The following is a 14028-nucleotide window of genomic DNA, read 5'->3' on the forward strand; positions in this document are numbered from 1 at the left end:
AGATATGTACGTTGCACCTTAAAATCAGTTTTTCAATTTTCTCTTCCACAACTTAATTTTTTCTACCTTCGTATATTCTAGAAAGTTTTAGATATCGTCGAAACATATAACTTTTCTGAAGACTCCAATGATGTATGACATGTGTATCGGGATATAAAACTATTCTTCTTTAAAAAATACTCTTTTTCATAACAAAATTGTGAAACTTTGTGAACCAAAACTCAGCATGATTAGATTCGCCATGTTATATAGTATATGTAAGCGAAATATAAGAATCCGGACATTTTGGGTTTTTTAGTTTTCCTACATTTTTGCCTTTCTCAATAGAAAGGTATTGCAATTGCTCTGAAGACCGACTTTTTAACGGAGGCCCGGAGGGCCGAGTGACATATACCATTCGATTCAGTTCGTCGAGTTCGGCAAATGTCTGTGTGTGTATGTGACCAAAAATGTCACTCATTTTTCTCAGAGATGGCTGAACCGATTTTGACAAACTTAGTCTCAAATGAAAGATACAACGTTCCCATAGGCTGCTATTGAATTTCTAATGGATCCGACTTCGGGTTCCGGAATTACAGGGTGATGAGTACGAGCACGCAGAAAATGTCAATTTTAATAAATTCTGCAATGAATGTATAAAGGTGAATTTTTTTTCCAAAATATGACCACAACTGCTTCGATTTGTAGTATTAGGTCACTAACATCCATTCAAAGTCTATTTGGCCACATTGGCCACCATCATCGGTTCCGGAAGCCCCGGCGGAAGTATCCAAATTCAGAATAACAGTAACATCGGTTTCTCGGAGATGGCTAGACCGAATCAACCAAACTTAGTCTCAAATGAATTTACGTCCCCGTAAATGGCTATTAAATTTTATCCCGATCCGACTTTCGGTTCCGGAGTTACGAGTTGTGGCGTGCGATCACGTAGCAAATTGTGATTCAAACCGATACTCCGATGAAAGCAAAAAAGATAAAAATTTCGCTAAAATGTCTCTCAAACAACTTTAATTTTCAGTTCTAGGTCACCGACGGCCAAGCAAACTTTCGTTGACTACATTGACCACCATAGACAGTTCCGGAAGTGCCCGGGAAAAGCGGCCATCTTTCAAAACTAGCAAACTCATATCAGTTTCTCGGAAATGGTTGGGCCGATTTTCACAAACTTAGTCCCAGATGATAGCTATATTATCCCCACAGATGTCGAACGGGTCGCTTATATAGTTCCGGAAATATACACTGAACCGTACGGTCACATATGAAATTCCCATATAAGCCGGAGCTCAATTTTTTTTTCAAAGTGGGGATCCCATGAAATTTTAGAAATCGAATTCGTATTTTTTATGCCAAACATCCTTAAAATGCATGAAACGTCGAGATTTTATGTCATCACGAAATTTTTTTTTATAAAAATCGACTTTTTGGGACTTTGCCGATTTCGCACCTTTTTGCCTTTCTCATATAAAGAAAGGCTATGCAATCACTGTAAAAATCGACTTTTTAACCGAAGCCCGGAGGGCCGAGTGTCATACACCATTCGATTCAGTTCGTCGAGATCGGCAAATGTCTGTGTGTATGTATGTGTGTGTGTATGTGTGTGTGTCATTTAAACTCACACAATTTTCTCAGAGATGGCTGAACCGATTTTTGCAAACTTAGTTTCATCTGAAAGGTATAACGCTCCCATAAGCTGCTATTGAATTTTTAGTTGATCCGACTTCCGGTTCCGGAGTTACGGGTTGAAGAGTGCGGTCACACAGCAAATTCCCATATAAACTGGTACCACCATGATGTTCAAATGATGTAAAACATATTAAAATTGATGTAACATTACTCAAGTTTGCGGGTCTGGATCACTAATGGTCAATCAAAGCAGCTTTGACCACATTGGCCACCTATGATGGTTCATGACGCCCCCGGGGAACCCGCCAAGTTCCTAAGCTAATAGCACACCCATTCCACAACGAATTCTCTACCGATTTTTACAAACTTGATTTCAAATGAAAGATACAGTAATGCCATTAACTGCTGCTGAATTTCATTCGGTTCTGACTCTTACTTCCGGAGTTACAGGGGTGTTAGTAAGGATACACTGGAATTTCCCATAAAAATCGGTACAATCGTAATACCTCAGAGGCAAAAAACTATTGAAATGGTCACCAAATTACTTCTAATCGCAGATCTAGATCACTGATAGCCAATCAAACATTCTTTGAATATATTGTCCACTATCGACGATTCCGGAATTCCGGGAATATTCCACAATTAAAGTCACATCGGTTCTTCGGTGATGACTGAACCGATTTTCTCAAACCAAGTCTCAAATGGAAGGCAAAATATGCAGTTGAGTATTGCGTCGCCGCCCCTCCCCCCCACCCCCCGCCTTGCCCTTACACCTCCCTCCTTCATCACTCCCCTCCCCTTGGACCACCCTCATGCCCGCATTTCCTTCATCCACCCCGTATACCGAAATAAGATGAAGGATTTCTGACGCATCCTCCACTCTCACTGTACTAACCCCCCATTCCCTCCACTTTCAAACCCATTCCACCAACATTTCAAAATATAATCGCATGAAGATAGCATTGAACTCATGCTGATTAAGCTAATTAAATATTATTATTTTGCCTTTCTCATTTAGAAAGGTTATGCAATTGCTCCAAAAACCGACTTTCTAACCGAGGCCCGGAGGGCCGAGTCTCATATAACATTCGACTCAGTTCGCCGAGATCGCAAAATATCTGTGTGTATGTACATACATGTATGTGTGTATGTATATGTGTATGTATGTGTGTACGTACGTATGTATGTATGTATGTATGTATGTATGTGTGTGTATGTGCGGATTTGTTAACAAAATGTCCACATCGGTTTCTCGGAGATGGCTGAACCGATTTTTACAAACTAAGATTCAAATGAAAGGTATAATATTCCCATAGGTTGCTATTGAATTTAATTTTCAACCGACATCTTGATCCGGATTACGAGTTGAAGAGTATGGTTACAAAACAAAATTTGTTGATTTGTCCACACCGGTTTCTCGGAATTTTCTAAACCGTTTTGGCAAACTTAATTTTAAATGAAAGGTCCATCAGCTGCTGTTGAATTTTGTGTGGATCCAAGTTCTGGTTCCTGCATTATAAGGTGATACGTACGATCACGCAGCAAATCCCGATTCTAACGAATTCTGCGATGAATGTAAAAAGGTGAATTTTTTTTCCAAAATGTAAACACAACTGTTGAATTTGTAGATCTAGGTCACCAACAGTCATTCAAAGTCTCTTTGGCCACCGTCGACGGATCCGGAAGCATCCAAATTCAGAATAACGGTTATATTGGTTTCTCGAAAATGGCTAGAACGATTTGATCAACTTAGTCTCAAATGAAAGGTGTTGCGTCCCCGGAAACTGATATTAAATTCCATCTCCATCCGACTTTCGGCTCTGGAGTTACGGGTTGTGGAGTGCGATCACATATAAAACTCCGATTCAAACCGATACCGCGATGAATGCAAAAAGGTGCTCTTATATATACTTACCAAGTGTAATAAGAATGAAAGACATTTTCATAATGTTATATTGTACGAACCAGCTATTAAATCACAGTTTGTAGAAATGAGAAAGGCACAATTGCACCTCTAGGTGGATTAAAATAGGTTTTTTGCATTTGTTAACAGTTTTGTTGATTTAGTTGGATGTAGTGATTCGCTTTTTCGGATATTCACAAAGAATCCAAAAACACCAACCACTCTCGCTGTGAAGGATAACCCGAGCGAGCTTTGCTCTGTTCCTCAGTAAACAAACACGGGGTGTGAAATCGCCATTCAGTTTCTTTCGAGAATATTTGTGAGGAACATTAATCCATTGAAGTGAAGGTTTAATGGGGTAAAGTAAACCCAAATGGCACTTTTAAAATAATATTTGTCAACGCCAAGAGGGGCCCTCCTTAACAATTAGGGCCTGCAACCCGAGGATGATGTTTATGAGGACTGGGTGCTGGGCGATTCCTGGTAAAGAAAATGGCAACGTAAAATTGCAAAATAATCCAATGGATTCTTCCGGGCGAATAAGGATTTTCCTGAACAAAGACACGGAATTCGTTTCCAAAAACCGGTGTGGCAACCCTAAGTAGGTTTTTTTCTTTCAATAATTACTTTCGATACTAATCCATTGGAAATTCAATAAATTAAAAAAATCGATTTCAAATCGGCGAAATTTGAAGACAACTCATGACAACCATTTAATTATTTAACCCTTACAAATCTGATCATATTTTTGTTTCGATTATAGACATTTTAACTTTAAGGTCCTTCGCTTCTTTATTCAGGTTAGGAATTTTCCTATAACAAATCTATGTATTCCTGTGTGCGGGGTCTGAATTCGAACCCAGGTGAGCTGCGTACATGACATTCAATGTACAAATTCCGCCATGCCCGCTCGAGCCTGATCTTGTTTCGATGCGAGAATTAGGTTGGTATAAACATAGTTGATATCAAATATGCAGTAGTTTAGAATTTTCGCTAGTCTAGTTACCTCATACACAAGATATTGACTTTTTAATTGTATTCTCAAATAAATTTTTGTCGAAAAAGTATTTGCAAAATTTTAGTTTCTGTTAAAAATCTGGACCCCCTTCAAAACTCCGGGCCCGGGCGGAAACACCCCCCTGTCGTGATTGACCCTGTTTACAGGGCGTTTCAAATTGTCCGCCATTAGGTTGTCACTGGTATTTCGATGGGCTCTTATTTAATTCTTTAAGAAAGTGTGCAGCTGCTCGCTGCTGCTGTTCTTCCGATGCGCTGCTCGCTCGCGCCGATGATCCGATATGCTGCTCGCTGTTGCTATGGAAATGACGATGAATTGCTGCTATTGAATGACTAACAAATTCACAACAAGGACGAACATTTCAGGTTCAAGAAGGGAAAGATAATAACTTCAATTAACTTTGACATATTTAATATGAACCATTATTTTTATTTACATTTTTTGTGAGAGGACATTTATTAATTTTCCATTATCTTACTTCATTTTCTACAATTCCCTTTACCTCTACTCTCTACTCAAATATATTATAAAGTACCATATCCTTTAGCTTTTCTGGAACTCTTCTGTTTCGTTTTGGTCGGGAGTCTGAACATGTTTCGTAGTTGCTTTGGTTCTGTTGATCGCCTTCTTCTGCCATTCCAGCGGTAGATTCACCCATCTCTGCTTCCTCAGTGTCTTCTGCATCTGCAATGTTTTCTCCCGGGATATCCTCAAAAGTAATGGCAGCTCTTTAGCATCTCCAACATTCCTAGTATATACAACCCCACGATCGCTTTGAACAACCAACTTTGCTCCATCTCTAGCCACCACTGTATACTTTTCTGTACTGAAAGTGGGATCCGTTTTGTGTTGTTTCTGCTGGGAAAGAACTACTTTATCTCCAACGACAATGTCGGAAACCTTAGCTTTTCTTTTACAATCAGCGTATTTCATACTTTCAAGTTTTGAAACAGCATCTTTTTCTCTGACGTCTTCACGATCCAAAGCCTCTGAATTATCGGTCCATAGACAAGGGAAGGTTCCCCTGAATTTCCAGCCGACCAATAATTCAAATGGTGTTACATCGAGTCGGGTAAGTGGTCTAACTTTATTGTGGATGTGTACGTAGGTTTCGAGAGCCATCTTCCAACTGGTATTATCCAACTTTGAGGCTGCCAACACCTTCTTAATACCCTCATTTTGCCTTTCAACGGCTCCGTTTGTCTGTGGGCTATGGATTTGCGAATCCGTACACCTCTGTTTTCCCATGTTTTCACAAACATATCGCTTTGGAACGGAGGGCCGTTGTCACTATGCATAGCCAATGGGTACCCCCACACAACGAAGATTTTATTGAGTGCCTCGATAGTGGACTTTGCATCAATGCTCTTCATTTCGATGACATGAAGGTAACGTGAGTAGGTGTCCACAACAACGAGAAATTCTCCAAATCCAAATTCTTTATCTGTAAAGAAATCTATCTGCAGTATCTCCCAAGGGCCATTAGGAAGTTCTCTACTTGATAGAGGAATCGGAGGATTCTTCTTGGAGAGCTGCAAACATGTTTCACATTGCTTAATGTATGATTCAACCGATTTGCTCATCCCAGGCCACCAAAAATGGACCCGTAATATTCGTTTGGTTGATCCAATTCCCATGTGACCCTGGTGGGCTGACTGAATGGCTCTTGATCTCAAAGTCTCAGGAATAAATATCTTGTCACCTTTGAATACTAAGCTTCCAAGGATATGAAGCTCTTTTGCTTGTGACTCATACCTGTGAAGACCATTTTTCCAATGACCTGTTTCAATAGAAGTTCTCACTTCCGTCAACTCGTTGTCGTTTTCTGAATGACACTCTATTTCATTCCACGTGATTTCTATACCACCGGTATCAAGAAGGTAGAGTAAATGCCTGTCGTTTGCTTCTTCATCAAATGATTCGGTTGGCTCAGAATGCTTGACCAACCTAGATAGAGCATCGGCAACATTCTTTTCTCCTGAAATTCTACGAACAGCAAAATTGTACGGCTGTAACCGTAAGGCCCACGACTCTGCTCTGGTTACTGCACGCTTTCCTATGCGGTGTTGACCCCCAAAAATAAACTCGTTGGATTGGGCGTCAGTTCTTATGGTGAAGAAAATGCTCATTAGATATATAGAGAATCTCTCAACTCCCCAAACCATTGCCAGTGCTTCTTTCTGTGTCTGGGGGTATTTCTGTTCTGTCGATGTTAAAGCCTTTGAGGCACAAGCAATCACTCTAGGTTTTGACTTTTCATCAAATTGAACCAAAACAGCTCCAAGACCGTAGGGAGAAGCGTCTACAAATAGTTCGGTTTTATCCTCCTTGCTGAAATAGCCAAGAGCCGTGATTACTTTCAATGCATTATTTTTCAGGAAATTGAATTCTTCGTCCAAATCAACATTCCAATAAAATTTTTCTGCTTTCGCCAATTCGCGGAGTCTGCGAGTTCTGTCAGCTCTTCTAGGAATGAATTTCTCGACAAATGTCATTAATCCCAAGAAACTTTTCACTTCGGCCAAAGTTTCCGGAATTCGGAAGTTCTTGATTGCAGTCATCTTTTCTTCCTCGATTTTCCATCCTTCACTTGATATGGTGAATCCCACAAACTTGACAGATTGTTTTCCGAAAGCGCATTTAGTCTCATTAATCCTGACGTTGTGGTTTTTCAAGCAATCCAACACCTTCGCTAAGTTCGCATTGTGTTCTTCCTTTGTCTTACCGTAAATCAAAATGTCATCGAGATAGTTTATGGTTCCCTCACATCCCGCAAGAACAACCGTTTGCAAAACTTCCTGGAATATATCAGGAGCATTCGAGAGCCCGAACGGAAGTCTTCGGTATCGATAGAGTGCATCTCCAGCGAAGAAATTCGTAAGGTGACGTGAGCTCTCATCCAGCTCAATGTGAAAGAATGCCATCGTCAAATCTATCGTGGAGAACCATTTAGCACCATGAAGATCCATTAGTATGTGCTCAAGTGTAGGCATCTTAAAAGGTGTTCTATAGATGCTACGATTAGGACCACGTAAATCTATGACGATACGAATATCATCTTTCCCTTTTGGTACAACTAACATTGATGAGCAAAACGATCGATCCATATCAATTGTAACTTCTTCTATGATACCGTTCGATAATAAACCTTCGAGTTTTTGTTTTGTGAGTTCTTTAAATGCTGCAGGAATGTAGGTATATACATTCCGTGCTGGAGGCATGTTCTTGTCATACTTCAGTGATATTGGAGGAATATTGAACTTTGGAAACTCGTCAGAGATTGCAACAGTCCGTGTATAGTAAGCATTGTCTGGTCTATCTCGACAAACTATAGTTCGTATTTTTACATTTTCGTACATTTAGCCCAACGTCGAGAACAGAATATCTCATTGCAGTGTTAAAACCTAAGAGGGAGGGCTGCATCCACAACGTAAAATTTTTCGACCATTACTGGCCTGTTTTCTGACACATACAGCTCGGCAGAGAAATTTGCAATAACATCGATCTGTTCATTCATAGCGTATGCTTTCAATGGTTTATCAGTGGAAGAATGCAAAGCTAGAATTTTAGAAAGAGCGATTTCGTCACCAAGAATCTTATCAAAGGACGACTTTGTTATCGTATCGATTTGGGCACCGGAATCTATCAGAAACGTGATATCAATTCCAGCTACTTTTGCCGCCACATAGGCTGCGTTTTCAGACGTGCAATTTTCCACAGTTTTTTCAGAATATGGTATAGTATGCAGTAGTTCCTGTAAAAGATAAGGGACAAATCAACTTTTTTTTAAATTAACTCATGTTTGTCCTACACTACAAAGAATGACTTGCTCGTTTGAATTGAGTAAAAGAAAAGAGTTTAGTTTGGAAATGCTCTAGTTTGTATTATTTTATTGCGAATTCAAACTTCAGCTAATATATATATATATATATATATATATATATATATATATATATATATATATATATATATATATATATATATATATATATATATATATATATATATATATATATATATATATATATATATATATATATATATATATATATATATATATATATATATATATATATATATATATATATATATATATATATATATATATATATATATATATATATATATATATTTGAAAGCTTATTCTGGATCCTCGACACATACCTTGGCGTCAATATCGTCTTCTCCCTTAGTACATTCAATGGCCGCAACTTTCTTTTCAACCGCTATCTCCTCCACATCGGATGAACGTTTCAATGGTCTGAACTGATGCTGCTGGTTGGAATACATGCGCGCTATGTGACCGATCCTTCCACAATTTCTGCAATCTTTTTTAATTGCCGAGCAATCGGTTGAGTTGTGATAAACTCCTCCACATCTCCAACAGTTGCTTCTAACTTGGTTGCGGAATCCTCCCCGCTGGAATCCCCGTACACTGCCTCGAATGGCTCGAAAAGCTCCACGGTTTCTCCAGTTTTGTTGGACATGTTGGGCATTATGGAAATTTTGAGGTATCACGGATGCTACCAGTACTTGGTTACCACGTCCATGCATTCTTTGGAATTCATCCTCGTTGCACTTCTCAATTTCTCGATCTCTTACTAGGTCAATAAGATCCTTCATTGTACCTTGCTTAACCCAGTTCCGATGTGCCAGCTTCCGTACTCCAGCATCATTGGCGCCTTTTACGATAACCCTTACCACCGCGTCCATTTCCTCGTCTAGTCCATATTCGCATAGTTTTGCAGTTGAAGCCACTCTCCGAACAAACTCAATGCTACTCTCTGCCGACTTCTGAACCATCATCATCAGTTTGCCACGTTGAGAAAGGATGTATGTCCTTGATCCATAGTATTCGTTCAGTCGGGCCATTGCATTCGAAAATGGTGCAGTGTTTTCATCGGGCATTCCGGGAGCAGAAGATGTGGTGTGGAAAACCTCACGCAATTTCTGGCCTGCTTTAACTTTGAAAACCCCAAATTTGGTTTGCTCATTTGAGGCATTAATTTAATCCAATGAAGAAATCAAAAGGTCCTTCCAGTACTCGAATGCCCGCTTATCAATTTCGGATTCGTCCTCTGAAGGAACGCATTCCGGAATGCTAAGCGTTCCTAAGGTCCAATTATTCATTGAACTTAGCAATAGTGAATCATTCTTAGCTTCTTTGCCAGAAGATTGCATCGAACTAGAGCACGCTTCAGAGACTTCGTCGCTTAAATTTTGTTCCTTTGTCAGCTGTATCATTTGTTCGCGAAGAGCGTTGTTCTGCCCGAGAGCTTCTGTCAGCTCTTTGAGCAGCCTCTTCCTAGACCGCTTCCTGTAATAGCAAAATATACATTTGTAACTAATCTACCAATTTCTCTTTTTTTTTAACGCGGGATTATGTGCTACGAGCTACGTCCTCTCAGCGGAGCTCGCAATTTTCGTTTTTTTTTTGCTTGAGTTTCGTCCTCTCAGCGAAACTCAGCCAAAATAATATATTTAAGACATCTGTCTATACTACGGATGCTTTTATCACATTTGAGTTTTCGTTATCGCGACGAAATTTTAGTTGCCCACAATTATTATATACTTACTTCTTGGGAATTGATGGTTCTCCTCTGTCTGCGCCATTGTCGTGATTGACCCTGTTTACAGGGCGTTTCAAATTGTCCGCCATTAGGTTGTCACTGGTATTTCGATGGGCTCTTATTTAATTCTTTAAGAAAGTGTGCAGCTGCTCGCTGCTGCTGTTCTTCCGATGCGCTGCTCGCTCGCGCCGATGATCCGATATGCTGCTCGCTGTTGCTATGGAAATGACGATGAATTGCTGCTATAGAATGACTAACAAATTCACAACAAGGACGAACATTTCAGGTTCAAGAAGGGAAAGATAATAACTTCAATTAACTTTGACATATTTATTATGAACCGTTATTTTTATTTACATTTTTTGTGAGAGGACATTTATTAATTTTCCATTATCTTACTTCATTTTCTACACCCCCCTTCCCCTCTCGGCGGCCCTGCTTGGATGAGCATGGTGATTAGTGCCAAATAACAACTGAATAAAACGAAAACAAACAGAGACTGAAAGTAGTTTTATCCAATTATTATGTTGTTTTATCTAGTTTTAGTTGTATCGAATCAGTACAAAAGATTTATCATAAAAATGGTATTATGATAATATGAAAGGATTGATTACACTCTATGGAAAAATTTATCTCATCTTTAATAACTTTTGACATTAAAAATGAGCACAGCATCCCAAAATTACCTTAACATGCAATTTTTAAGCCAGATTGGGCAACATTTTTGGCCTTGTCTGACTTTTGTTGGAAGACCCGCCACTGTGTGACGCCTTGAGGTTTATTCATGTTCTATCCTTGATGTAGGAATAGAAATACACTCGTTTATTATGACCGGCTTGGAATGACATTTTAACTAATAACAATCTACCTACTCACATTTTATAGGTGGTTAACTAAGAAGCCTGAACCATTCAAGCCACCCTTCGTAAGGGAAGCGGATCACACTTTGACTTTGCGTTGATCATTTGACTGTAAACTAAGGTTTTGAATTAACCATACACAAACTCCATTGAAAAATTTAATTTTTTTTTACTTCTTGAGGGCACATAATTTGCATATAACCGTTGTGACCGAAACTTTTTAAGAACCAATTGAAGAGTAACTCTAATTTGTTATTAATCGATTTGATCGAATTGTAGGATTCGGCGGAGAAATGCAGAAATGCAGGACATTGTGTCATACCATCTCTTGATACTAAGATGACCGAGAGTTTTTGTATTGAAGTTAAAAGCGATCCTGGTATTATTCTTATTCGTGCAGCTTATTTGCCTTTTCAATGCACTTACAAAAACTTACAAGAAATCGGTCGAAATTCTTTATAATCGGCGATTTTAACACTAAACACCGATCCCAGAATAATGTTCAAAGCAATTTCAAGTGAAAATAATGAGGTATAACTGCTAAATTCATGAATTTATTCATAAGTCGGTTACAAAGAAAAAGGAAAAAAATATTAGGATTACATTGCGGCAAGGCAAACAAAATTTGAAATGCATGACTTTGTTTTCAATAAACTAAACTGGGAAAAATCAAGCTCCTGATCCAAATTTTAAAACAGTTTAAAAAAGAGGTTTCTTTTATCCACGGCACAGTTCTAGGCTATACATAATGTTACTTATTTTATCCATATAAAGTTCAATATCCTAAATTGCCCCGAATCCCAACTAATTCAAAGGTATTAGGTTTTTGTCAACTAAATATGTCAAAGAAACAATGGAAAAGTGAAGGATGCATAACAAAAACATTTGTACTGAAATGAGTAAATGAATACAATGTCCCCAAGAGCTATCCTGCCTTGATGGCATAGATCAAAGGCAATGTGTGTAAGTTCTTTCATAATAAATTTAAATAATCTATCCCTACATGTTATTTGAAAGTTATATTTAATTATTTCAATTAAAGTTATTGATCATCCGTGAAAAGTGTTTTCTCACGGAGTTTACTACTAACGAACTTTCAATCCAATAGATTCACTGAAACCATTCATTCAATTGCCTCAACACATCTATTCTTGTTTCTTTTTCTTCTCCACTGCCCGACTCCTTCGCCACATCGCCAATTTCGGAACAATCCAACACTCCAAGCCCACCAAGGACACAAAAGCGAGCACGATCACCATAATCACATCGATCGAATACTTTGCGAACCAGTGTAAATCTATCGCACTGGACTGCATCATCCGGGCGTCCGGATTTCGGAGAACCCACTCTACCCACCAAACGGCTCGATCCAAGGGATGCTCCGACTGATCTCGGAACGCTTTCGAGAGTTTAGTCATATTTTCCGTATACCGTGAATTTCCCATCATCTCCCGTACTGCATCCACCAGCTGTTGACTCTCGAATGCACGGATCGATAGACGAATTCCCACGCCCTGTTGTACGCAGTACTCGATGTTGGCGTACTGGTCGGCGAACATCGGAAAGCCAACGATCGGAACTCCGTGCCATACCGCTTCCTGGGTACTCAGCAGTCCACTATGCGTTATGAACAGCCGGACATTGGGATGTGCCAGCAAATCATTTTGTGGCATCCACTGCCGAATGTAGACATTTTTCGGTATCGCAAACTCTCGCAGTTCGGACTCAAACTTCCACAGAAACTGAAACTCGGACAGTTCTCGCATCGCATTCAAAATCGCTTCGATCGTTGCACTTCCCAGCTTATCGCTTCTGGCGTTGGTTCCGAGTGAAAACAGAATTATCGGAAGCTTACTTTCGGCGACCAGACGTTGCAAATCGTCCGGAAGAGATTTCGCTGGAATAATTTGCATTCCGCCAACGGGAATGACATTCGGCATCATTGGTTCTGACAACTGTATGATTGGGTTGGAGTTTAGCAGAACCAGTCGAGTATCCCGTTCCAGTTCTCCAATGTTTGGAATGTTCGGGGAGATCTGTTTCAAAATTAGATTCTGCGCCGGTAGAATTTGAGAGTACTTACTGATCTCCTCGTAGATGTAGTAGATAAAGTTCCAAAATCGCTGCGGAAAACTCATCGGTTGTTTGGCATCGTACATGTGATGCGGAATCAATGATGGAAAGGAAAACGATCCTGTCATGGTTAGCGTGGTCACCTGTGCCAAGTAGGCCGTCAATCCGATGTACGGTGGCCGACCGAACTTGTGCTGAGCGTAGCCCGAGAGACACGACCCAAACAGATAATCATTCAGAATCACATCCACCGGGAAATCATCCGGGTAGGCCTTGAACTGAGCGAAACCTTTGCTACCGATCAGGTACTTGCAAAATGCAAGGGTAAACTGTTTCATTTCGGAAATCATCGTGAATGGTTCGTTCATTTCCATGGCCATGAATTCTTCGGCATCCTGAGCGAACGCTTCATAGGCTCCTTCGATTTCGATGTAGGTTACGTTCGGTGGGGGGCTCTGCTCTACATCGACAGCGATAACGGTTACGTTGTGGCCTTTCGCTGCCATGGCGTGGATGAGAGGTCGGTGCCTGTAAGTTTTGTTTAGGTTTTAATTCCCCTATGATGTTTTTAAATGAATTACTTACCATATAGTGTGACTTTTTGAAGTAATTGTCGCGATGTAAAGAATGTTAGCTGCGTTCGCCCTGTTTATGACTGCTACGAGAATGGAAAGAACCGTGATTTGACACAAATTGAATTGCATTTTGATTCACTGTCGATTGAATGTCACTCCAAACACTGCAGGATGTGATTTATTTATGCGTGAACTCATTTTTGGGGCTATCCGTATTCACCTTATCAGTGTCTCTGATAAGAATCGGCGGTGAGACAAGCCTTATTCGGCATGGTGCCGTACATGCTTATCTATGCATAAAATTTCAGCTGTTTTTTAAAGCTCTTATCGAATGAATTCCGAGCGTAATATAAACAAAACCAATGCAAAATTCCAGCACAGATTATGATAATCCATTAAGACGAAA

General features: G+C 39.7%; 1 protein-coding gene across 1 annotated transcript; it reads right to left on the reverse strand.

Moving 5' to 3' along the window:
• Nucleotides 1–11991: 11991 nt before the first annotated feature.
• On the reverse strand, nucleotides 11992–13795 carry LOC131679274 (UDP-glucosyltransferase 2-like). Its single transcript, XM_058959978.1, has 2 exons — nucleotides 13633–13795; nucleotides 11992–13575 (listed from the first exon to the last, which is right to left on the reverse strand). The coding sequence occupies exons 1-2, from the start codon at nucleotides 13749–13751 to the stop codon at nucleotides 12120–12122; spliced, it is 1575 nt and encodes a 524-aa protein (XP_058815961.1). The 5' UTR covers nucleotides 13752–13795; the 3' UTR covers nucleotides 11992–12119.
• Between the last annotated feature and the right edge of the window lie 233 nt (nucleotides 13796–14028).

The sequence above is a fragment of the Topomyia yanbarensis genome, chromosome 2, assembly GCF_030247195.1.
Source record: "Topomyia yanbarensis strain Yona2022 chromosome 2, ASM3024719v1, whole genome shotgun sequence".
Lineage (NCBI taxonomy): Eukaryota > Metazoa > Arthropoda > Insecta > Diptera > Culicidae > Topomyia > Topomyia yanbarensis.

Excerpts from the sequence above, each read along its gene's own strand:
- LOC131679274 (XM_058959978.1), bottom strand. The coding sequence starts at position 13,751 with ATGCAATTCAATTTGTGTCAAATCACGGTTCTTTCCATTCTCGTAGCA. Across the intron at positions 13,576-13,632 it reads TCAAAAAGTCACACTATATG|GCACCGACCTCTCATCCACG; the intron begins GTAAGTAATTCA and ends CAAAACTTACAG.